The sequence below is a fragment of the Brassica rapa genome, chromosome A05, assembly GCF_000309985.2.
Source record: "Brassica rapa cultivar Chiifu-401-42 chromosome A05, CAAS_Brap_v3.01, whole genome shotgun sequence".
Lineage (NCBI taxonomy): Eukaryota > Viridiplantae > Streptophyta > Magnoliopsida > Brassicales > Brassicaceae > Brassica > Brassica rapa.
The window spans coordinates 13,954,802-13,980,308 of NC_024799.2; the positions used below are offsets into that span (position 1 = coordinate 13,954,802).

Here is a 25,507-nt window from a genome sequence, read left to right on the forward strand (position 1 = left end):
TTACACGCGGGGCCACCAGAATAATCTCCTACGGTTGGTCTTACGGTAAAATTTATGTATGTCGTTTTTTTATCTCTTCCTAACCGTTGGATCTATTTATTCGACATCGGTCGAAACTAGTACATACTAAGCAGTTGGGACTTCAGGATCTTAAGCCCAATTTTTGTGGGCAGTGTCCAGTCTACGTTCGATGTTGCGTAACTGCAGATTTTGAGTGAGTTTTAGAGATCAACATAAAATGATAAACTTTCTCATTTTAGGTGTTCAGGAGTTTGAGATCCTGACGTTTGACATATAGGCCCTGTTCGTTTCGCGGTCGCTAGCGTCAGCGACCAGTTCCAGCGTCTAAACGTTGTTCGTTTATCTGTTGCTGGTAATGCGACCGATCGCTGCGACCAGACGCTAGCGATCCGCGTTTAAAAATTTTGATCGCCGAAAAATTCAGTGTTGCGACCAAAAACCTGCGATAAAAAAAGTGCAAAAGACAAGAACACCCTCGATCTATCTTAAAAATCACAAAACAATACCCTTAACCCGAAAGCTCATTCACGAGATCTCTCTCACACCTCTCTTCACCATCTCTTACGATCTCTCAGGCTTCTCTTCACCATCTCTCACAATCTCTCATCACCATGTTGTAGTACCCACGACTGAGGTTCCCATCATCCGCAAAGGTCCTACCACAAGGTCCGGCTCAAGGGTTATAAGAGCTGGATTTGCCAAAGCTGTCCAGGAGTTGCTTGCACATGAACAAACCGGATTCAAGCAACTATTGATCCAGGAGTTGGCCGACTTAAAGCTTGAAGACACCAGCGAGCCATTAGAGGTTCCAGACTCCTTCCATTCAAGCCAATTCTCCTCCATCGACCAGAATGAAGCCGGCCTGATCATTTCCACCTTCATCCTCAATCCATCCAACCAACTTGCTTCCGGTTCAGAGATGTAGCCGTTCATCAGAAGGAGTAGTATGTGTTGTACTCTTTTTCCTTATCGGGTTTTGTCCCACTGGGTTTTTCCGAAAGGTTTTAATGAGGCAACATGCAAGCATACTATGAGTTCTGATCCGGACATCTCAAGCCGCGACCGGTCTATTGCTTTTCTTTAATTTATTTCGGTTAAGACTATGGCCATTTGTCTAGGCCTTTTTATCTTTTAGAGTCCATTAAGGAACAGCTATTTAAACACTTGTAGTAGCCAAATTTTCGGCAAGTCTTTTATGAAATCGAGTTTTGCTTTAGCAAAGAAACCCTAAGTCTTTCAGTTGTGTGAAACATTGAGAGCAGCCGCGTGACATATCAAAGAGCCGATCCATTGTTCTTTGTGGCGTCCATCGATCCATTCCATTCCTTCTCTGAATCTTGAGAGAGACACACGTCCAACAAGAGCCGGAGCCATAACTATCCTCCTATCCGACCTAGGCATCTCGCTGAGAGAGACATACGTCCAGCAGCAGATTCCATCCGCCAATCTACTCCTTTCTCTATCTTTTGTTTTTAGATTTCATTCATCCAATTCTATAAAAACCAAAAGAATCATATCTTGTTCTGTTCTTGTTCCTATTGAAAACTCACTAAAGGTTCCTATCTGTTGCAGGTTCGATCACAAGCAAGAGACGAGCCGGCCCGTACCATCCATCCGAGACAAGGCTGAACCGCGGATCGGTCATCCGTCCGTCCGTCCGTCCGTCCGTTCGACCCTACGACCCATGCCTACAACATTTTGGTATCAGAGCTGAAGTTTCCTGCGAAACTCAGTTCTTCCTGAACCCTAGCCGTCACAATTCAAAAAAAAAAAAAATTTACTTTCCTTTTTTTTAAAAAATTTCGGATTGTTCTCCAAGTTTTCTATTTTTGCATTTAAAAAAAATTAAAGAAGTTTTACTTTCTTTCCAAGTTTTCGAAAGTTAAAAAAAAAAATATTCATCTTTCCTTTTTTTAACTTGATTCGATTTTTACCATAAATTTTGCATTTACTCTTAGCCTTGGTCGATACTCAAAGTATCCGACCCAAGCAACTATTTAACCCCCCTTGCCTTTTAATCTTTCTTTGAGTTTCTTTGCAGAGAACTATGGGAGATGTAGGTCAAGACCAAGCGGCCATAAACGCTCAACTCTTAGCTGACAATGAAGAACTGAGGGCGAGCCTTAGGACTATCACCGCCGAGCTTGCTCAGATGCGGCAGGGAGGCAGGCCCAACGGACCTCGACCACCAGGAAGGCATCAGCCGGACCCGCATGACACTGACTCGGACGCGGACAGTACCGATGATACGCGCAGTCAGGACGAGGAGAGGCCGAACCGGGGAGGTAGGAGGAACGCGCGAGGACCCCGGGCCCTAGTAGGAGGAGGCCGCGACCATAGGGGAGGTCGAGACCGAGAGGAGGAAGAGCCTTGGTTGGGAGGCAAGGCGCTTAAGCTTCATCCCCCAACGTTTGCCGGCAAGGTTGATCCGGATGCCTACATCGTGTGGGAGAAGCGCATGGAGTACATCTTCGACTATTATCAATATAGTGAGGCCAATAAGGTTGCCCTAGCAGCAGCCCAGCTGACGGACAATGCTCTTTCGTGGTGGGATCGAGACGTTGCTAAGTCCGGGCCAGTGTGGAGAGCGCGTAATTGGACCGAGATGCGGACCAAGCTTCGCGCGAGGTACATTCCCCCTTACTACCAGCGTGATGTGCTAAAACGTTTTCAAAAACTTACGCAGGGAACTAAGACTGTGGAGGAGTACTTTGAGGAGTTCGAGGCACTTAGGAATAAGCTTGAGACCGACGAGCCCGAGGAGACAATGATGTCCCAATTCCTGGAAGGGCTGCAAGACCGCATTGCCCGCAAGGTGGAGAGACAACACTATGAAGACTTCAACGATCTATTGCACTTTGCTACGCAAGCCGAGCAGCACATCAAGTGCAAGACGGCCAGTACCAGCCGCAGCAAACCTGCTTGGACTCAACCGGGTTCAAAGCAAGGCGACAAGGGCAAGACGATTGAGATTGAGAGCCGATTCAAGACCAACCAGGCTGAATCGTCTAATACATCTAAGCCGGAGCAGGGTAAGACTCAAGCCCAAAATTTGCGTACTCGTGACATCATTTGTTATAAGTGTCAGGGCAAAGGCCACTACGCTCGGGATTGTCCAAACAAACGAGTAATGGTCCTAAAGGGGGATGGCGAGTATGAATCCCAAGATGAGGCAGAGGCCGCGGCCGCGATCTCTGATGAAGAAGTAACCGACTACCCGGAGACAGGCGAGCTGCTAGTGACCCGAAGAGCTCTTAGCACCCTCTTTGACCCAGAGACCATCCAGCGGGAGAACATCTTCCACACCAGATGTAGTGTTGATCACAAGGTATGTAGTTTGATCATAGATGGCGGATCTTGTACTAACGTGGCTAGCAAGTATCTTGTTGATAAGCTAGGGTTGGTCAAAACTGCCCATCCTCGACCATACCGTCTCAAATGGCTCAATGATGAGACTGAGCTCAAGATTGCCGAACAAGTTGTTGTGTCCTTCAGTATTGGCAAGTACCAAGACCAGGTCAAGTGTGATGTTGTGCCCATGCAAGCCGGCCATATACTTCTCGGAAGGCCGTGGCAGTTTGACAAGGAGACACTTCACCATGGCCGCACCAACATCTACAGTTTCGTCCACAACAACAAGAAGCACAGCCTAGCACCTCTCAGCCCTCAAGAAGTTCATGATATGCAAAAGGCAATGACGCAGTCCGGCCAGGTAAGTAACACTAACCTTTACATGACTTCCGGACAAGTGCTTAAATCATTACAACGTGAGACACAGGTGCTACTAATGATCTTTAAGGAAGGTTGTTTTGCAGGTTTAGAAGCTCCTGAAGTACCGGACGTAGTACAAGACCTCATGGGACGTTACAAGGATGTCTTCCCTGACGAGATCCCTGCCGGTTTACCCCCTATCCGTGGCATAGAACATCAGATCGATCTTGTACCCGGCGCGCCACTACCAAACCGAGCCGCTTACCGTGTCAATCCTGAGGAAGCTAAGGAGTTGGAACGGCAGGTCCAAGACCTCATGGACAAAGGCTACATCCGCGAGAGCCTTAGCCCCTGTGCAGTCCCGGTCCTACTAGTGCCTAAGAAAGATGGGACATGGCGCATGTGTGTGGACTGCCGAGCCATCAACAACATAACCATCAAATATCGGTACCCTATACCTAGATTAGATGATATGTTGGATGAACTGAGTGGGTCTGTTGTGTTTTCTAAGATTGATCTCAGGAGTGGATACCATCAAGTCCGCATGAAGGAAGGAGATGAGTGGAAAACCGCCTTCAAGACCAAGCAAGGTCTATACGAGTGGCTGGTGATGCCGTTTGGCCTTACCAACGCCCCTAGCACCTTCATGAGACTCATGAATGAGGTCCTCCGACCTTACATTGGTAAATTCGTGGTTGTATACTTTGATGATATCTTGATTTACAGCAGGTCTTTAACTGAACACATGGGACACCTAGAACAGGTTTTGAAAGCCTTAAGGCAAGAAGGCCTTTATGCTAACCTTAAGAAATGTGTATTCTGCACTGATCAGTTGGTATTTTTAGGCTTTGTTGTGAGTTCACAGGGACTGAAGGTTGATGAGGAGAAGATCAAGGCCATACAAGACTGGCCGACCCCGACCACGATCGGACATATCCGCAGCTTCCATGGACTAGCCAGTTTCTACCGACGATTTGTGAAGGACTTCAGTACCATTGCCGCCCCAATGACCTCCGTGATCAAGAAGAATGTAACCTTTGCTTGGGGTCCTGCCCAAGAGGAGTCTTTCAACAGGCTTAAATATAGTTTGACACATGCACCGGTCCTAACTCTTCCTGATTTTGATAAACCTTTTGAGATTGAGTGTGATGCTTCAGGGACAGGGATAGGAGCCGTACTGACCCAAGGAGGCCGGCCAGTGGCTTTCTTTAGTGAGAAATTGAGTGGAGCCGCCCTCAATTACCCCACCTATGATAAAGAGCTATATGCTCTAGTAAGGTCACTTGAAACTTGGCAACATTATCTTCTGTCTAAAGAGTTTATTATTCATACAGATCACGAGACTCTTAAACACTTGAGGGGCCAGACCACACTCAAGAAGAGGCATGCTAGGTGGCTGGAGTTCGTGGAGACTTTTCCTTATGTGATCAAGTACAAGAAGGGGAAGGACAACGTAGTGGCCGACGCTCTATCCCGACGCCACACGCTCATTACCACCATGGAGGCCAAGATCATGGGTTTTGAACAACTTAAAATGTCTTATGAAACTGACCCTGATTTTTCTGAGCTTTACAGTAACACGGCTAAGGGAGCCATGGGTCCATTCTATCAGCAGGACGGGTTCCTCTTCAAGGAGAAGCGTCTGTGCATTCCTCATGGTTCCATGCGAGACTTACTGACACGAGAAGCTCATGGGGGCGGGTTGATGGGGCATTTCGGCCGAGACAAAACCCTGAGCGTCCTCTCCGACCACTTCTATTGGCCCAGGATGAGGCGTTACGTCGAGAGCCTATGTGCCAAGTGCACTGTCTGTCTCAAAACCAAATCCAGGTCGCATCCTTATGGTTTACACATGCCATTACCTATTCCTATTGCACCATGGGTTGATCTGTCTATGGACTTTGTGCTGGGCTTGCCCAAGATAGAACACAAGGATTCTATTTTTGTTGTAGTGGACAGGTTCTCCAAGATGGCACATTTCATTCCGTGTTCCAAGACCAATGATGCAAGCCAAACCGCTGATCTTTTCTTCAAGGAAGTGGTGCGCTTACATGGAGTGCCACGTACCATTGTGTCCGACCGAGACACAAAATTCCTCAGCCATTTCTGGAGAACATTGTGGAAGAAGCTTGGAACCAAGCTCCTCTTCTCGACCACTTGCCACCCACAGACTGATGGTCAGACCGAGGTAGTAAACCGTACACTCTCTCAGTTGTTGAGGGCTACGGTGGGTAAGAACCTTAGAAATTGGTTGAGTTGTTTGCCTTTCATTGAGTTTGCTTATAACCATGCAAGGCACTCTATTACTAACCTCTCCCCTTTTGAGATCGTGTATGGCTTTAGACCAGAGACGCCCATGGACCTATCCGCACTGCCCCCAGCCATGCAAGTTAGCAAGAGTGGTGAAAAAAGGCTGAGTTTGTGAAGAACATGCACCGGCAAGTCAAGGAGACTTTGGAGAAGAAGGCTGAACGGAACAGGATTAAGCTCAACAAGGGACGCACAGAAGTTATCTTCCAACCAGGCGACTGGGTGTGGCTCCACATGAGGCCAGAACGGTTTCCGGAAGAGAGGAAGAGCAAATTATCCCCACGAGGGGACGGACCTTTCCGAGTGCTAGACCGGATCAATGACAATGCCTACCGGCTAGAGCTGCCAGGTGAGTTCCAAGTATCCCGAACGTTCAATGTGTCTGATTTGTCTCCTTATATTGCAGATGACGGAGATGTTCTGAGGACAGAACCTGTTCAAGAGGGAGGGGATGTTGTAGTACCCACGACTGAGGTTCCCATCATCCGCAAAGGTCCTACCACAAGGTTCGGCTCAAGGGTTATAAGAGCTGGATTTGCCAAAGCTGTCCAGGAGTTGCTTGCACAGGAACAAACCGGATTCAAGCAACTATTGATCCAGGAGTTGGCCGACTTAAAGCTTGAAGACACCAGCGAGCCATTAGAGGTTCCAGACTCCTTCCATTCAAGCCAATTCTCCTCCATCGACCAGAATGAAGCCGGCCTGATCATTTCCACCTTCATCCTCAATCCATCCAACCAACTTGCTTCCGGTTCAGAGATGTAGCCATCCATCAGAAGGAGTAGTATGTGTTGTACTCTTTTTCCTTATCGGGTTTTGTCCCACTGGGTTTTTCCGAAAGGTTTTAATGAGGCAACATGCAAGCATACTATGAGTTCTGATCCGGACATCTCAAGCCGCGACCGGTCTATTGCTTTTCTTTAATTTATTTCGGTTAAGACTATGGCAATTTGTCTAGGCCTTTTTATCTTTTAGAGTCCATTAAGGAACAGCTATTTAAACACTTGTAGTAGCCAAATTTTCGGCAAGTCTTTTATGAAATCGAGTTTTGCTTTAGCAAAGAAACCCTAAGTCTTTCAGTTGTGTGAAACATTGAGAGCAGCCGCGTGACATATCAAAGAGCCGATCCATTGTTCTTTGTGGCGTCCATCGATCCATTCCATTCCTTCTCTGAATCTTGAGAGAGACACACGTCCAACAAGAGCCGGAGCCATAACTATCCTCCTATCCGACCTAGGCATCTCGCTGAGAGAGACATACGTCCAGCAGCAGATTCCATCCGCCAATCTACTCCTTTCTCTATCTTTTGTTTTTAGATTTCATTCATCCAATTCTATAAAAACCAAAAGAATCATATCTTGTTCTGTTCTTGTTCCTATTGAAAACTCACTAAAGGTTCCTATCTGTTGCAGGTTCGATCACAAGCAAGAGACGAGCCGGCCCGTACCATCCATCCGAGACAAGGCTGAACCGCGGATCGGTCATCCGTCTGTCCGTCCGTCCGTCCGTTCGACCCTCCGACCCATGCCTACAACACACCATCTCTCCTCACGATCTCTCTCACACCTCTCTTCACCATCTTTCACGCCTCTCTTCACCATCTCTCACGCTTCTCTCCACCATCTCTCATGCCTCAGCTCTCTCTCTCTCTCTCTCTCTCTCTCTCTCTCTCTCTCTCTCCCTCTCTCTCTCTCTCTTCTCTCTCTCTCTCTCTCTCTCTCTCTCTCTCTCTCTCTCTCTCTCCTCTCTCTCTCTCTCTCTCTCTCTGATTCGAAGTAAATCCTTTTATTTTGAACTTTCAGGCAGTTCTCTCTCTGATTCTGATTCGAACTCAGGTACAATCGATCTCAACCTTTCACTTGAGAGATTTAGGAGGATTTATAGCTAGTACTGAAATCAGTAAGATGGGCATGTAAGAAAATTGCATTGTTCTGTGTTTTGAGATTATAATATGTTTTGATCATCTAAGATTGTAGTATTTGTAGAGATGGGTTTTCGATTTCAGTTATTATAAGTCTTTGATCATGTATTAATTCATTACTTCATTCACATATCAGATTAATATTGCTTTGGTTGAAACAAGTAGATTAATGGCATTACTATCTGAGTTATGTTTCAATCCTTGATTCACTTATGTTTGTATTATCTTTTCAGGTTTTGACATAAGTCACAACAAGACAACAACTAGACAAGAAGAATGGCTGATAATGATATTGTAAGTGTCTTATGCAGTTTTAGTTCCTTAGATGTTTTGTGATTGTTTTTTTTTTTGCTAGTTTAGCTTGTTTGTGTATTGATGAGACTTGTTATTTAGAACTGGACCGATGAAGAAGTTCGGTATTTGTTTACTCTTTATGCCGATGAGAAAAGAAAAGGAAACAGACCAAGGAGTGGCATGAATGTAGTTGGAAGAGAGTTCATCATAAAGAAGTTTGAAGAGAAATTTAGTAAGAGATGGATATGGGACAGGTTTAAGAACAAGGTTGATATTAGTAGGAAAGCATACGTCAAGTTTAAGAAACTCACTCATAATAGAACCGGGCTTGTCTATGATGCTATGGGAAGGTTGGAGATGTCCAATGCTTGGTGGGATCAACACATTGCGGTAAGTAACTTTCTCTTAGTTGCTTTAGTAATGTCAGTATATTAGCATGAAAAAATACAATTTGTCTTCAAGTATACTAACTTTTTTTCTCTTAAACAGGAATGGCAAGGTGCAAGAAAGTACAAGACCAAAGTGCCTCCAAACATGGATGTTTTTGAAACAGAGTTTGGTGCTGTTACTATGACTGGAGCAGAAAGATGGAGTGCTCAGCAAAGAGAAGCTAGTTTAGATTCTAGAGTAGATGCAGAAAAGGATGAGGAATCTGATTCAATTGATACTGATATGCCAGCACCAAGAGAAGAAACAAGTAGAGCTGGATGTTCAAAGTCAAAGAGAAAGCGTAAAGAAGTTGATCATGAGCCATATGTTGTTCGAAATGCAATTCTGGTAGAAAAAAATAAGATAGCTGAAAAGATGCTAGAGATAATGGCATAGGATCGTGTGGTGTTGCAACAGGATCGCAAATTCCGTATAGACAAAGTATTGGAGATACTTAATGAGCTGCCTGGAGTGATTAAGTGGTCACCATTTCACATTGTTGTTGTTAACCATCTCAAAGCTGATGAAGCAAACAGATTCTCGTTTATGTCTTTTCCTAGTGATGATGATAAGATTAGCTACCTTGAGCATATGATTGGAGTTAAGATTTATGAAGGATTGTAGCGTCTGTTTCAGTATGACTGTTTAGTAAGCTTGTTTTAAGCGTTTGACTTTTGTTTTAAGCATTTGACTCAGATTGTAGTATTTTTTAAGTGAATGAATAGTTTCTGTTTTTTTGTTATGACTTATAGTGCAGTGTTTAAGCTTATGACTTATGTCCTGCTTTGAGAAGTGATGATCGCTACTGGCCATTTTTTAAAGATTGTATTGGAGCATTGGATGAAACTCATATCTCAGTTCGCCCTCCGAAGCGAAATGCCGAAGCATACAGGAGTAGAAAACAGGAGCCGACCATGAATTTCCTTGCTATATGTAACTTTGATATGACGTTCATATATGCTTATGTGGGTGTCCCGGGTAGAGCACATGACACAAAGGTATTAACTTATTGTGCGAGGAATGAGCCCTTTTTTCCACATCCGCCAAATGGAAAGTATTATTTGGTTGATGCTGGATATCCCACAAGAACATGGTATCTTTGTCCGTATCGTATAGTTCGGTATCATCTCGATCAATTCAACAGAGGAGGACCGCCAACTAACGCTCGAGAGGTGTTCAACCGGAGACATTCAAGCATGCGATCTGTGATTGAGCGGACATTTGGAGTGTGGAAAGCAAAATGGAGAATTCTTGACCGTAGGCATCCAAAGTATGGTTTGATCAAATGGATAAAGCTAGTAACAACAACGATGGCTCTACACAACTTCATACGTGATTCACATCGACAAGGTAGTGATTTTGTGCGTTGGCAGAGAAGAGACGAATATCATACACATGGTGATGATGATGATGATGATGATGATGATGATGATGATGATGATGATGATGATGATGATGATGATGAAGATGAAGATGAAGAAAATGGTGATGATCATGATGGAAATATTCCATATGAGCCGACTTGTGATAGAGCCATGGAAGGTTTACGTGATCATATTACTACTGAGTTGAGTAGAGGATATCGATTACCTTACTAGTTAAATTGAATTGGTTTTGTACTGATTTTTATTTATTAGTTTTATGATATTTGATTTTTAGTTTTTAAATTTGAGTTTATGTTTAGTTTATTATTATGGTTTTATTTACAAGATATGTATAAATTAAAAATTAAAACTGAGTAACTAAAAATGAAATTTAAAAAATATAAATAACTGTAATCATATTTTTGTTAAAAACTAAATGAATAATTTAAATGTAAAGATCTGATCGCAAGCGACACTAAAACAAACGACGTAGCGACAATTGCGATCAATCGCACGACATGAAAACGAACAATCCAGCGACAACCGCTGCAATCAACCGCGCGACATGGAAACGAACAATTATTGGCGACATCAAGTCGCAGTTGCTGACTCTAGTCGCTGATGCTGGCGATCACCAAACGAACAGGGCCATAGTAGGCGAAAGTACCATGTAAAATAGTACAACGAGAATATAATTGGAGCTACAATGACCAGTTGTGTATGAGAGATTAGAATAGATGGATGACGTAAGTGAAGATGCATAGTTCTAACATTCATTTTGTTCCTAGTTGGAAGTGCAACATGATATGCTACAATGTGATAGTAGAATGGAATGATCAAGCCGAAGCTGAGTAGCTAATTTGTGTGAGATTTTGACCAAGGATGATGGTTGAGTGATTTCCAGATATGAACACAAAGAAAATGGGCGATTTGGTGAAGTTTGATGAGAGATTATAAGAGATTGAGTATAGTAGATTTTGGGAGAGATTGAGAGAGATTATGAGTGAAATTGGAAATACAATGTGAAAATTGGTGAAGACTTTGCAATTGAAAATCATTTTGTATCTAATTAAAAAATATGTAATAATAAGATAATGCGAGAATTAAAAAGTTATACGATAAATACTAGTTTTTGATTTTTTCCTTTGGTTGTTATAAATAAATGTGTAATATATTTGTGATATTTATCTTATTTGTATATATTATTTGATTATTGACTTTTTGAAACGTGAAAAATAATTTGGAGTCAAACTTATTTGAGAATTGTTCAGTTTTATCACATGCGATATTTTTACTTTCTTTTTCAATTTATTTCATTTGTTAGTAGACTTATATACTATACTATATAAGATGATAATTAATAATAGATTTTTGCATGAAAGATAGATGTTCCAAATTTATTGTTGTAATCCCCTTAATATTAAAGTAAAAGCATTCTTACAAACTAACCTTAGCCTCATGTGTTATTATCTAAAATGCCATTTTCTATGTGGCACTCCCACAATCACTCTCACACTCTATGTTTAAAAGTCCTTTCTTTATCCCCTATATATTATTTGAGAAGCATTACAAAATTTTTTGTAGCCACATGTCATCACTAGAATGATTCTTAGAATCCTTAGAGAAATAGGTTGGTCCATCTAAATATAAAATAAGATTTTTATTAAATTAACCATAAATACATTATTAATGTGATGCATTACTTCCTTAAATAAAATTATGGAATTGCCTAATGTGGCTAAAGTATATATATGACAATTAATTATTTTGAATAATAAAGATTTGATAAAAATAAGTGTGTCTTATATTATATTTAATTAATTTTAAACTATTAAAATAAATTAAACAACCATAGTAACCATATAATAAAAATTAATTTTTTTCTTTATATGTTATATTTTGAATTTTTTAAAACGAGTATAAATTACTAAAACTGTTAAAAGTTTCACATTCAAATTTTGTGATCCATGGTTTAAATTTTTGTTATGACATGATACAAATAATTAAAAAATCATATAAGTTTTTTTTTTTTTTTTTTGTCAAAAAAAATCATATAAGTTAAAAGTCTCATTTAATAAATATTACAATAAAAGATATAGGAATATATGTATATATATATATATATATATTAATCTCAGAGTGAAAATTTTGTTATCAGTAATTTAAATTTTTTGCTATAACAGATAAAAATGATAAAAAAATATGAGCAAAATATATTATTTAATAAATATTAATATTAAAATATACTATATATATATGTTACTATCATTTAAATTTAATTATATACCATATCAAATATAAAAAATATTTTTTGGATTAATAAAATTTTTTATATGTTCGCACCAATTTAATTATATAAGTTATAGTTACTGATTTTTTAATTATTCAATATATATATATATATTATTTCATAATATGTTAGAAACATATAATATATAAAATAGTTTATATATATAATGTTCATCCCGCGCAAGGCGCGGATCTTAACCTAGTTAGACTAATTATATATGCCGGCACTATTCACTAATTTGTAGCATAACATAATATATTATATGCTTCCTAATTAACAAAGCAAACCAATCAGTCTAATAGCATGCATCGAAATCGGTTATCTTATAATTATACTCCATGTTTATTCAAATCTTTAATTAGTTTTGTGCTATGATCTTAAATCTATAGTGGTTGCACCTGCATGTTTATTTGAATCTTCATCGTTGCAAACATTATCATGTATTATATTTGCAAATACATGGCATTATGTATTTAAGGTTTCACCATTAATATGTATCCCTAAAGTCACGTATATGTTTTTTAATGAAAACACTATAGTTTTTATGACAGTAAAGTATAAAATAAAAACAAAAGTTAAGTATCTAATAGAGATAATAAAAGCAACATAAGAGACGTACATGTTTATGTATCCCCAATGAACATGTACGTCTTTTTTTAATGAAAACAATATAGTTTTCATGTACAGAAAATAATATATTCATTTGGTTACAAAAAGAGAAAATAATATATTACTTTGATGCGGCTGAGTTATGTTAACGATACGGCTCAGTAATATGAAATGTAGCGGCTGACATATTAATACAATGCAGCTGGGTTATTATAATGTTAGATGCGGCTGAGTTATAATAAAGCTAGGGTTTAGTTATTTTTACGCTGTGGCTGTCTTAATTTTATGATGCGGCTGAGTTATGTGTATCGTTTTTTCATGTGAACAGATGGATTATTGGAAATCATACCAGACGCTGAAATTTGCAAGGAAAATCGATGAGTGAACTGGGTTTTGAAAGATTGCCTTCTTACTTATACATGATAAGAAGGGCAAATCCGAGTACAGTTACGCGTCTTCAAATCGATGAGCTTGGAAGATTCATATATGTGTTTCTTGCATTTGATGCGAGCGTAAATGAGTTTCCTTTCATGCGCAAAGTTGTTGTCGTTGACGGTACGTTTTTTAATGGTAAATACAAAGGGACGCTACTCACAGCACTAGCTCAGGATGGTAACTTTCATATTTTTCCAATAGCCTTCGCAGTGGTTGACACTGAAAATGATGATTCGTGACATTGGTTTTTTACGCAACTAAAACTTTTGATTCCTGACGATGAGGGTCTTGAGATAATCTAGGATATGCATAACTCGATAGGGAAAGCAATTAGAAATGTGTATCTATTAGCTGCTCGGGGAATATGCACCTACCATTTATATAAGAACATATTGGGACGGTACAAAGGAAAAGATGTATTTCGTCTGGTGAAGATAGCGGCGAGATGTTTTAGGATGTATGACTTTACTGTGATTTTTGAGGAGATTGAAGCGGTTAATCATGCACTCCACGGCTACCTCCAAAGAGTTGATGTCCGACTGTGGACGCGTGTTCATTTCCCGGGCGAGAGGTACAATTTGATGACTACGAACATAGCGGAATCAATGAACAGAGGATTGTCGAATGCTAGAGGTCTTAACATTGTTTGAATATTAGAATCGATACGGGTTATGATGAGCAGATGGTTTGCTGAACGGAGAGAGGATGCCAGATCGCAGCCAACCACGCTTACGCGTGGTGTGGAGAAACTACTACATGTAAGTCAGTCGTAACAGTAAAAATAAGTCAGCCATTATAGTTCTTAAGTCAGCCTTTATAGTTCTTAATTCAGCCTTTATATGTAATAAGTTAGCCGTTTCACATTTATTCTATTTTTCTTAATAGGGTCGTGTAACTGCCGCTAGAGATTTGACGGTACAAAGGATCGATGATCATCACAATGAAGTTAAATATGAATTTTCTGGCGAGTCTTTGAATGTTGTTAATTTGGCAAAGCGAAAGTGCACATGTCGGCATTTCGAACACGAGAAATTAACATATGTACACACAATCGCAGCTGCGGAGTACATGAATGTTTGTCGTATATCCCTGTGCAGTCCTTACTATAACAGCGCTTATTTGGTGAGCGCATACGCTGAATCGGTCATGCCGGTTGACTCAGCGCAACATGTTTCAGGAATCGTGGCTAACCAACCATGCTTGCCCCCGTCTATTTGTCAACAACCAGGAAGTCCTAAGAAAAATATGATGAAATCTGCTTTAGAAGTTGCACTTGCAAACAAACGTCCTAGGGACATGTTCTCGATGTAGACAGAGTGGACATAATGCTAAAACTTGTCCGATGTAAGCATGTGTTGTAGGAATTTTCATGTTTTTGTATTACGGCTGAGTTTTTGGTTTTCAAGTTCTACTATTACGGCTGGGTTTTGGATTTTCATGTTCTTCTATTACGGCTGGGTTTTGGATCTTAAAGTTTTTGTATTACGGCTGGGTTTTGTTTTCATGTTTTTGTATTACGGTTGGGTTTTGGATTTTTATTTTCTTGAATTACGGCTGAGTTTTTGGATTGTCATGTCTTGGTATTAGTTTCAGACGTATTTTTACACGCCAAAACAATGGCGGCATAATTAGCCAGTTACAGCTGAGGAAATGGCAAAAACATCTGAAAACGAAATGTATGTACTTAATAGTCCCTACATAACTTAATAGCCCCTACGTAATTATTGATGTCTTAAAATATGAGACGTCGCGAAGTCAATTTCGGCGGAGTTATTATAATAAACGGCTGATTTATTGAATGAAATACATTACGGCTGGGTTATGGAATAACTTCCTGGGTTACGCTCTGAGTTTCAGGCTCGTTTGGCAAAGATCTCTGCCTTTCCTGGCTCCCTCGAGTGCATCCGGAGCAGGGATCTGGCCTTGGCGACGATTGAGGGCGGGATGGCCGTAGTTCGGGCGTTCTAGAGCGAGACTCCTTGTCGTTAGAGGCCGAAGAGACCCGGTTGTCTGACTGAAAGGGGGATTTGGCAGCCGTGGATGGAGATTTCGATCTCGTCCCAGCTGACCTGAAATCCGCATGCTTCCTTCCGACGTGTTCAGAAGATCCAGAGAGGAAAGATCCCGTGGTCGGAGAAAACGGGAGTGACGCGGCTCCAGGCTTGGACGAAGCGATGGGTGAGGAGGGAGCGTGAGTTCAGAAGACGACTATGGTTTTAGATCTCTTGTGATTTATGTTTGATGTTTTGGCCTTAAATGGATTTATTTCATGTTTTGCGACTGGCCGTTTGTGGCTTTGAATCCCTGCCATCCTGCGGCTTTCATTTTATGACAAGATGATCAAGTTGCATTTTTCGTGAGTTAGCGTATGGTGTGGAAGGAAGGTGTGAGTTGTCGTCTCATATCCTTCTTCGATGTGAAATGTTTTGTTCGAGATCCGTTTCGAGAGTTTTTCCGTGAGATATATATTTCGCGGGATATCTGAAGATGTCGAATATAAACATAGAGGCATGGTTTTATGATCTCGTATCTTTTCGATATCATGCCTTGAGATGTTAGAGACCAGTGCGCTGGGTTTAGGGCAAGACCTAGGTTTACTTTCGATTTTAAGATTTATGCGGTGACTAGCCGGCTACCGATTGCGATTTATCTATCGCGATTTTAACCTGATTCGTACCGATTTAAAGTCCGCGTTAGGTTCTCGGCTTACACGACTTGTTTGATACGAATCGAGCATCTCTCCAGTGACAATTTTTAAGCCAACTGGGAGTGGTAGACTAAAATTTTGGGTTTCTTTTATAGCGCTATTATCCTTGTGTCGGATGTACGAGAGTCATCTTCGTGAGATGGCTATGTCTGTTTAGAACGTTCAAGAGTTCGATGTGATCAGCACCGAACTTGGTGGCAGATGTCGCCGTTTTGAGTTTTTGCGCAAAATGTGTGTTTGGCTGAGGTGTTTAACATGTTCATTATTTTTCGTGACGAAGGTTTCGTTTTGTCGGCCGGGAAAAAATAACTCTTGAGGCTTTTTTGTGATGTCTCGCGTTGCTTTTCCTTAGCGACTGGTTTATTTTCGAGGACCTGAAAATAATTTGCGGATAAAAATGTTTCGCTTGATTAAAATATGTCAGAAACATCGAGGGTGTGGTCAGATGTTTTCGAATTTGAGAGTATACGTATCCACTCCCCCCCCCCTTTTTAGTGAGGGTGGACAGCTGATTTGCCTTTCGACAAACTGCCTACGTACTCCTTATGGAGATCAAGCCGTCTTGTAGTTCGGTAGTTGCGAGGTGGTTTGTTTAGTGATAGTATTTTTTTAGATACATTGCGCTCCAGGTTCTTGGAATTTTTACGCCCTGCATGTTGGCTATTTCGTAGGAGCCTGATCGGACGACCTTTTCGATTTTATAGGGTCCTTCCCAGTTTGCTCCAAGTTTTCACGCGTTTCATTCAGCGGTGTTTTTGAAGACTTTGCGAAGGACCAAGTCCCCTTCATTGAATATGCAATTCCGTACGTTGGAATTATAGTACTTTGCGGCTGCGTGTTGGTAATTTTGGATTCGAATGAGTGCTCGATCTCGGCGCTCGTTAATGAGATCGATATCATCTAAGAGAATGGCGTCATTAAGCTCTTCTCGTTCGGGTAGAAATCTTCTTCGAACACCGGGGAACTCAACTTCTGCGAGAATCATGCAGTCCGTTCCGTACACCAGAGCGAAAGGTGTTTCTACCGTTGCTCGCCTTGGGGTGGTACGATGGGCCAGAGGACTCCCTCGAGTTCGTCGGCCCACTTGCCTTTTTTAGCCTCTAAGCGTTTCTTAAGTCCGTCGAGAATGGTCTTATTGATCGTTTCAGCTTGTCCGTTACAGTGCGGATACCTGGGCGTCGACTTGTTCAGTCGTATCTTCCATTTTTCGGAAAATGCCTCGAACCAGGTGGAGATAAACTGAGATTCGTTATCGGTTACGATCTCATAAGGAACTCCATGCCTACAGATGATGTTTTTCCATACGAAATTTTTGACTTGGACATCTTTTATACTTGCGTACGAATCTGCTTCTACCCATTTTGAGAAGAAATCGGTGAGGACTAAGAGGAAACACTTTTGCTTTGAATTATGAAGAGGTCTGATGATATCCATGGCCCAGCGCATAAAGGGATATGGCGATGTGATGAGGAAAGAACTTCGGCTGGTTGTCAGATGGTTGGCGCATCCCTTTGGCATTTTTTGCATTATCGCGCGAATTTCTCGCAATCTCCGATCATCGCTGGCCAGTAGTATCCATGGCGTTTGATTTTCACTGCTAGGGATCTTCCACCGGAATGGTTTCCGCAGGATCCAGAATGTACTTCCTCCATCACTTTTCTCGCTTTTTCCCCTTCTAGACACGTCATGAGTGGTCCGGAGAATCTCCATTTGCAAATTTCACCGTCGATTGTTACATAACGTGCGGCCTGCATTCGGACTTTGCGGGCTGCCCATTTCTCGGTAGGTAGCTTTCTGTCGGTGATGTAGGCTCGAATTGTCTGCAGCCATGGAGTATCGCAGCCGTAATCGGATTGCTCTGATTCCGGTTGTATCGCAATTTCTTCTTCCTCGTTATCTTGACCTTCTATGAGGTTGACGACGATTGGTGGTCTGATGCTCGGGTGTTTGATGAACTCGACCGGTATCACTCTTTTAAGACCCGGGTCGGAACTTGACGCTAGTGCCGCAAGAGCATCTGCCTTGACAATTTCGGAACGGGGGATTCGTGTAAGAGAAAAAAGTCAAATTCTTGAGCTAGATTTTGGACCAGTTTGAGATACGCGTCCATCCTTTCGTCCCTTGCTTCATACTCTCCGCTAAATTGACTTGCCACTAACTGGAAATTGCAGTAAGCGTGGATAGTGCGTATCTTCAAGCCGTGAGCTAAACGCAGCCCTGCAATGAGTGCTTCGTACTCGGCCTCGTTGTTTGAGGCGTGGAATTCCAGTCTGAATGATTGCTCCAAGATCTCGCTTGTCGGAGATGTAAGGCGAATTCCAAAGCATGATCCTTGCTTGGATGAGGATCCGTCGACGTGAAGGAGCCAGGTGGAATTTGGTTCCTCGTTGGTTACGGTCCCCGTTGGTAGTTCGACCAAGAAGTCTGCGAGCACTTGTGATTTTGCACTCGTTCTCGGCCGATACTCGATATTGTTCTCGCTCAACTTGACCGCCCATTTAGCTAGTCGGCCTGACTGACTTGGGCTATGCAGAATCGTTCGTAGGGAAAATGTCGTGAGGATGACGATCGTGTGGGACTGGAAATACGATCTTAGTTTTCGGGCCGATGTTACGACCGTGCATACTAATTTTTCCATTAACGGGTACCTAGATTCGGCATCCAGCAAGGTTTTGCTTATATAGAAAATAGGTTTCTGTTCGCCGCGTTCTTCCCTAATCAGGACGCCGCTCATAGCTGTTGCCGATACGGCGATGTACAAGAACAAAAGTTCCTCCTCCACGGGTTTTGCGAGGACTGGAGGAGAAGCTAAATACCGTTTCAGCTGTTGGAAAGCGTTTTTGCATTCTTCTGACCATTCGAACTTTTTTATTTCCCCGTAGGACATCATAGAAAGGCAGGCACTTGTCCGTCGACCGTGAAATGAATCGGTTAAGTGCTGCGACTCTACCGGTCAGCCTTTGGACTTCCCGCTTATTCTTTTGTGAAGCCATCTCGATCAATGCGTTGATCTGTTTTGGATTAGCTTCGATGCTGCAGTATGTGACTAGGTAGTCGAGGAATTCCCCAGATGCCACGGCAAATCTGCATTTTGTCGGGTTGAGCTTCATGTTATGAGAATTTAGCTGCGCGAAACATTCCTCGAGATGTGATACGTGATCTTTTGCTTGGAGGGATTTGACGAGCATATCATCGATATAACCTCCATTGTTTTACCGAGTTGTTTGGAGAACATACGGTTCACGAGTCATTGGTAAGTTGCGCCAGCGTTTTTGAGGCCGAAGGGCATTACCCTCTAGCAATAGGTCCCGCGATCAGTAATGAATGCAGTCTTCTCGCGATCGTCGGGATTCATCATAATTAGATTGTAACCCGAGAAGGCATCCATGAAAGACAAAAGTTCGTTGCCCGCCGTTGCTTCTACCAATTGATCGATGTGTGGCAGAGGGAAACTATCCTTTGGACAGACTTTTTTTAGATCGGTAAAGTCCACGCAGACTCGCCACTTCCCTTTTTCTTTTTGACTACTACAGGGTTGGCGAGCCTGTGTGGATATCTTACTTCTGTTATAGACCCGACTTTAAGCAATTTTTCGACCTCGTCGTTTACCGTGGAAGCACGTTTGGGTCCTAGCTTTCGTCTTTTTTGTTTGTGACACGTTATGTTAATGTCGATCCCTGGCATATCTTCTGCAGCCCACGCGAAAGTATTGAGGTTCTTTTTTAGAAAGGTTATGAGTTCTGTCCTCAAGGGCTCGCGGAGATTGGCTCCGATCTCGACGCAGCGTTCCGGGAATGCTTCGTCGAGACAGACTGTCACCACAGGTTCGCAAGTTGGTTCGCGTTTCTCCTCTAGGGTCGCGATGTTACAGGACTGCCAGAAGGGTTCAGCTAGATCTTGACTTCGCGAATTTTCGTCAGAGAACTTTTTCTCCACTTTTCTAGGAGTGGTTTCGAGGTCTGGTCTTTTTCGTTTTTGTTCTGCGGCGAAACACACCTGCGATACTCTTGGATTTCCCCATATTACCTCGATTCCGTTAGAGGTTGAGAATTTGAGGCAAATGTGGTACGTTGACGGGATTGCACGCATGGCGTTCAACCATGGCGTTCCCATGATAACGTTGTAAGATGCGGGATGGTCAACGACTAGAAACTCAGTGACTCTTGTCACGGTCCCAGCTTTGACTGCGAGATTAATCGATCCGTAGGCAATGGTGGTTTCTCCCGAAACTCCCAACAGTGGGCTAGGATGTTTTACGATTTTGGATTGATCGATCTCCATTTTTTCGAGAGTATCTTTGAAGATGATATCAACCGAACTTCCAGTGTCGGTTAGCACCTTAGCGACGTCGATATCTTGAATCGTCAGCTCGATAACAAGGAGGTCGTTACGAGGTTTTGCACGATCGACCTTTGCTCCCCCCTTGAACGAGATGACGTTCGTGCATGTCGAGTCTTGCATATCGTTCCTGATCGTTTGGTGGCTTTTGCGGGTTAGATTGATCCGTACCCCCCAACTCCTTCTAGCACCAAACTGTGGAAACCAAAATTCGCACTGTCGATTTCCGTTTAAATAAGGAAAGTAGGGGAACCCTAATTTCCCAAAGGTCTCGGATATCTGCTAATACCACATGCTAAGCAATCAGAACACGAGATAACAACGATAAAGTATAATAATCAGAAAAGTAGAGCAAAGTAGATCTTATTCCGAATCTGCGTTTGAGCGTTACCACAAGGTAAGAGCCTGGGCTTCGAGAGTTGTCAGCGAGATTCCTAGTTCTAAAACCCTAAGACAGCAACAACCTAATTGAGTCGCAGCTCGAATAACAAAAAACGGAAAATTGCCTAAATTGCTCTAAGTGCTAAGTTTGCTGTGAAAAAGTTCTCTCTCCATGCCTCTCGCCTTGGACTCCTTACATACTCGCTCCTAGGTCGGTTTACGCTTTTCTATTTTTGTCCTTAAGCCGTCATAACCAAAAAATGGAGATATTCCATTTTTCCCGATCTTCGTAATTATCTTCAAAATTTCATATTTATCCGCGAAAACTTGACATTTATCTTTCCTTGCGAACCAAGCGTAAACCGTCCTACGTTTTACGGGCTGCTGGTTAAGAAATCATAAAGTGGGCTTCGAGTCATGCCTTAGGTCCCTTTGGGCCGTATTTTGACTTGAAGCGTTTATTATAACTTCTTTCGATAAAAACGATTTTTCCGCGGTTTTTAACGTAAAGTTTGATTGATGACTTCAAATGACGGAAAACACAAAATGGGTTCGCTACGGTCTTCGGGAGATAGCATCAAAAGGTAGACAAGAATGCATGGATTCGCGTCGTATCGATGTTTCGGAAGAGCTCGGTCGCTACGTAGCGACCGAGCTTGGGGTAAGGCTGAGCTCTGGTATTGTAACCTTGATTAGCTTGTTGAGTGGTCGGGTAAGCCGTTGGCATTGCTGGTCCACCAACATTAGTTATCCCTTGATGTCGACCCATGTAGAAGCATCCTACACAACCAGCAATGGCTAGGAACACCATGAATATGAACAATGGTAGCGAGAAATACACAATTATCATGGTTTAAAAATTTCTTTTTTTTTTGATAAACAAAGATGGAGACAAGCTGAGAGTCGAAAGAGAAAGAGAAGGAAGAAGAGATGGAGAAACTAAGAAAGATAGTTTTTGGATTTATAAGGGAATGTTGTTGAAACTGCGGCAAGGTGCAAATGTCGGAAACATAAATAGTAATGATAGGCATGTGTTCTTTGATAATAAGATAGCACAGAATAATAGAATATGTGTATCAAAAGTCAGATAATCACATGAAATTAAGGATTGGCCTTAATTCTCTAATTTCTATGAAATGTCTTTTTATTGTTATGATTTATCATTAACATTTGTTTTATATGAGTTCATGATTAGGATTTTAAACGCATTAACATTTGTTCACTTGGTTGGCTATTTATCTGGTGAAAAACCTAACTGGCCTGGGTTTAAGTCTTTTGTATGAAATTGATGTAGTTAGATATATAAAAAAGTATCTCGATTGTAAAACTATCTAGAATAATTTATGAAATCGTATTCCAAAATGTGAAGAAGTCAAGAGTCTCATATAATAAAAAGTCAATTCAAGCTTTAAAGTTTGGGACATTTGCTAAAACCAACCCAAATATTCAAGTCAAATGTAAAAGTGTACCGCACTTTCAGTCAAATGCAAAATCAACCTAAAGGAGTAGTGAAAGTACTGTTTCACCCTTATGACCAAACAAAAAACATAAATGTATTTTACGTTTCTATCCTTTGGAAGTCTACACGTAATAAAAGAAGTCTACATATATATAGACTTCCTACGAAGTCTACTTTATAGACTTGTTTTGTAGTCTACACTCTAATTTGGTCTACTAATTTAATTTTAAAAATGTATAAAAATAATTATTGTGATATTTTTAATTAATCATCAATATAATGGATAATATGAAGTAAATAAATTAAAATTTCATATAATCGAACAATTTTGAAGAATATATACTAATTTGGTTATCATGTGCTAGACTATGTTCATAGTTTAGAAACAAAAGGTTCTAACATGTTATGTCTTTTAGTAGTTGATTTCATAGGGTTAGATTTTAGATTTTGTTTTTTTTTTTGTTTTATTAACTTAAATCTGCATATTAATGTTTAGTAGTTTATATTTTGTATAAATGAGACTTTTTGATTATCAAGCAAAACATTTAGGGTTTGATATTTGTGGTTTAGGGTTTCGTAGACCTACAATAAAGTCTATTTATCTGAAGACGTCTTTTTCAGTCTATATTTTTCAATTTGTTTTACAAAAAATCATTATATTTAAACTAAGTTAAGTTCCTTAAGAATAAAAAAGTGAAATCATATACTATAACTATTAAAAAATAAAGAAATAAATTTAATAAATCATATATTAAAATTATTAAAATAATAAAGAATAAACAACAATAATTAAATTATTATAGTAGACTTCCAAAAAGGTCTACTATGTTATAGTAAGATCTACTCCAAAATTTTAATTTTAGTAGACTTCAAACGAAGTCTACAGTATCGTAAATTTTAACCTAGTTACATTTTTGTCTCCCTATATAAACAAAATTTATTCAATCTCTCTCTAAAGTGGCTGCACAAGTTCTTAAAACTCTCTCCCTTCTCTCTAAAACTTTCTCTCTTCTCTCTAAAATTCTCTCAATTGTTTCTAAATCTCTCTCATTATCTTCTTTCTCTCTAAAATTTTCTCAAGTCTTTCTCACAATATTATCTTGTCATTTTAGATATTATGATTCATGGTTTTCATCTTCTCCTTTAAAAAATGTAAGTTTTAGATCTATAGATTTTAAATGTGTATTTTTATGTTTATTTCTCACAATATTATCTTTTTTTGGTAGGTATTATCACTCATGGATTTCATCATCTCCTCTAAAAATGTAAGTTTTAGATTAATAGATTTTAAATATGTATTTACATGTTTATATTCAAATAAATTTATAGATCAAGCTCTCTACATTAATTTGCTACTAGTTTACCTTATAAATTCTATTATGTAAAGTATTTTCAGATTTAAAATTATTTTCACATTTCAAAATATATAGATTTTTTCAGATCTGAAAATTATCAGACAGTGTAGACTTCTAAAGAAGTTTACTAAAGCTTGCAGACTTCATATGAAGTTTACTAAACCATAAAGTTTAAGCAGACTTCATTGGAATTCTACAAAAATATGACTTTAATTTTTTTTCTATGTTTTTTAATAATTTTATCTTATTTTGCAGGTATTTTCTTCCATAGTTGTTCTCTTCTCCTCCTAGAAATGTAAGGTTTACATCTATAGATTTAAAATATGTGTTCTAGTATTTATATTCAAATAAAGTTACATATTAAAATTCATATTAATATGTCTTTAATTTATAACTATTTTGTCTATTAAATCATATTTTTAAAAGTTTTTTAGATTTAAACTTATTTCATATTTTTAATGTATTATTTTTCAGATCTATTTTTTTTTGATAGAGTAGACTTCATTTGAAATCTACTTAAAACTTACGGCTGGTAGACTTCAAATGAAGTCTACTAGCCTTGAATTTTAAGCAAATTTCATTAGAAGTTTACTCAAATATGATTTTAATTTTTATCTTATTTTTTAAAATTTTATTTTATTTTGCAGGTATTCTCTTCCAATATTTTCAAATCATCTTCCCAAAAATGTAAGCTTTCCATATATTCATTATAAGATATTTTGTGTTTATAATGAACTAAATTTATAGATTCATACATTATCTTTTTGCTTTGTTACAAGGATGACAAAAAACCATTTTTGAAATATTTTCCAGAACAAAGTATTTTCAAATTTTCTAAATGCACACTTTTAGATATGAAAATTTTCCATTAGTGTAGACTTCAACTAAAGTCTACTAAACAATAACTTTACGTAGACTTAATAAAAAGTCTACTAAAATATGATTTTATTTTTTTATCTTATGTTTTTCTCATAACTCTATCTTATTTGGCAGGTACTTTTTCCAAGACTTTATTTGAAGCATCAAGATTATGAAAAATCAAACATACTCAAGAATACTTTTTAATATATTGCTCTGTAATAACTTTCATAATAAAATATTAATTTTTAAATAATTTTTTAATGCATAATCTATAAACATTGTATTCATTTTTAGTTGTTTTCACTTGTATGATATTATTAATTTTTTGTTAGATATCAATTTTTTCACAAGATCTAACCAACCAAACAAGTAAAACCACCATAAGCTAAAATAATAACTAACACACATGTGAGAAGAAGAAAATCTATACAAAATTTTCCCAAAAATTTTCAAGAATAACACTAATCAAAACAATTTGCAATAAGTATCAAGTGTATAATTATAACACATTAAATTGTGAAATTCATCCAAGACCATTAAAATTTTACTAACATACACTGTAAAATAATTAAATCATGAAAAAATATGATGAATAATACACAAATACACTTTTAATAGAATTTACGACGTAGACTTCAACTGCAGTCTACATTTGTAGATTTACAAAAACGTCTACACTTATTATTTAACATATAGTCAATCCAAATTTTTTTAGTGTATTGGCGCAGGCTTGATACACAAAGGCGTACAAAGTGTGTCTTAGATAACTCGATCAAGTTCGTACTTGTCGATTATTCGTGACAGGCATAAGAGGAGTATATTCCTATTCGGAGTCATTTGTTTTAAATGATGTTTGGTAAGGAATAGGTTAGCACCATCTTCTCAATTTTGTTGTCCAGATCATAATCTTCTTGTGTCATTTCAAGAAGTTTACCATGTGTACAGCCATCATGCACAAGGAACATTCTTCAACCTTTCCGATTCTTCATCCTTTTCGAATATTTTGTCACCCAAAATGTCTT

The 25,507-nt window shown here is 39.6% G+C and overlaps 2 protein-coding genes across 2 annotated transcripts; both read left to right on the forward strand.

Moving 5' to 3' along the window:
- The first annotated feature begins 9,600 nt into the window (after nucleotides 1-9,600).
- LOC103868782 (putative nuclease HARBI1) lies at nucleotides 9,601-10,284 on the forward strand. The gene is made up of 2 exons (XM_009146850.1): nucleotides 9,601-10,036; nucleotides 10,154-10,284. The coding sequence occupies exons 1-2, from the start codon at nucleotides 9,601-9,603 to the stop codon at nucleotides 10,282-10,284; spliced, it is 567 nt and encodes a 188-aa protein (XP_009145098.1).
- Nucleotides 10,285-13,839: 3,555 nt separating this feature from the next.
- On the forward strand, nucleotides 13,840-14,695 carry LOC103868784. The gene is made up of 3 exons (XM_009146851.2): nucleotides 13,840-13,955; nucleotides 14,067-14,142; nucleotides 14,270-14,695. Exons 1-3 carry the CDS (start codon nucleotides 13,840-13,842, stop codon nucleotides 14,693-14,695), a joined length of 618 nt encoding a protein of 205 aa, XP_009145099.2.
- Nucleotides 14,696-25,507: the final 10,812 nt, after the last annotated feature.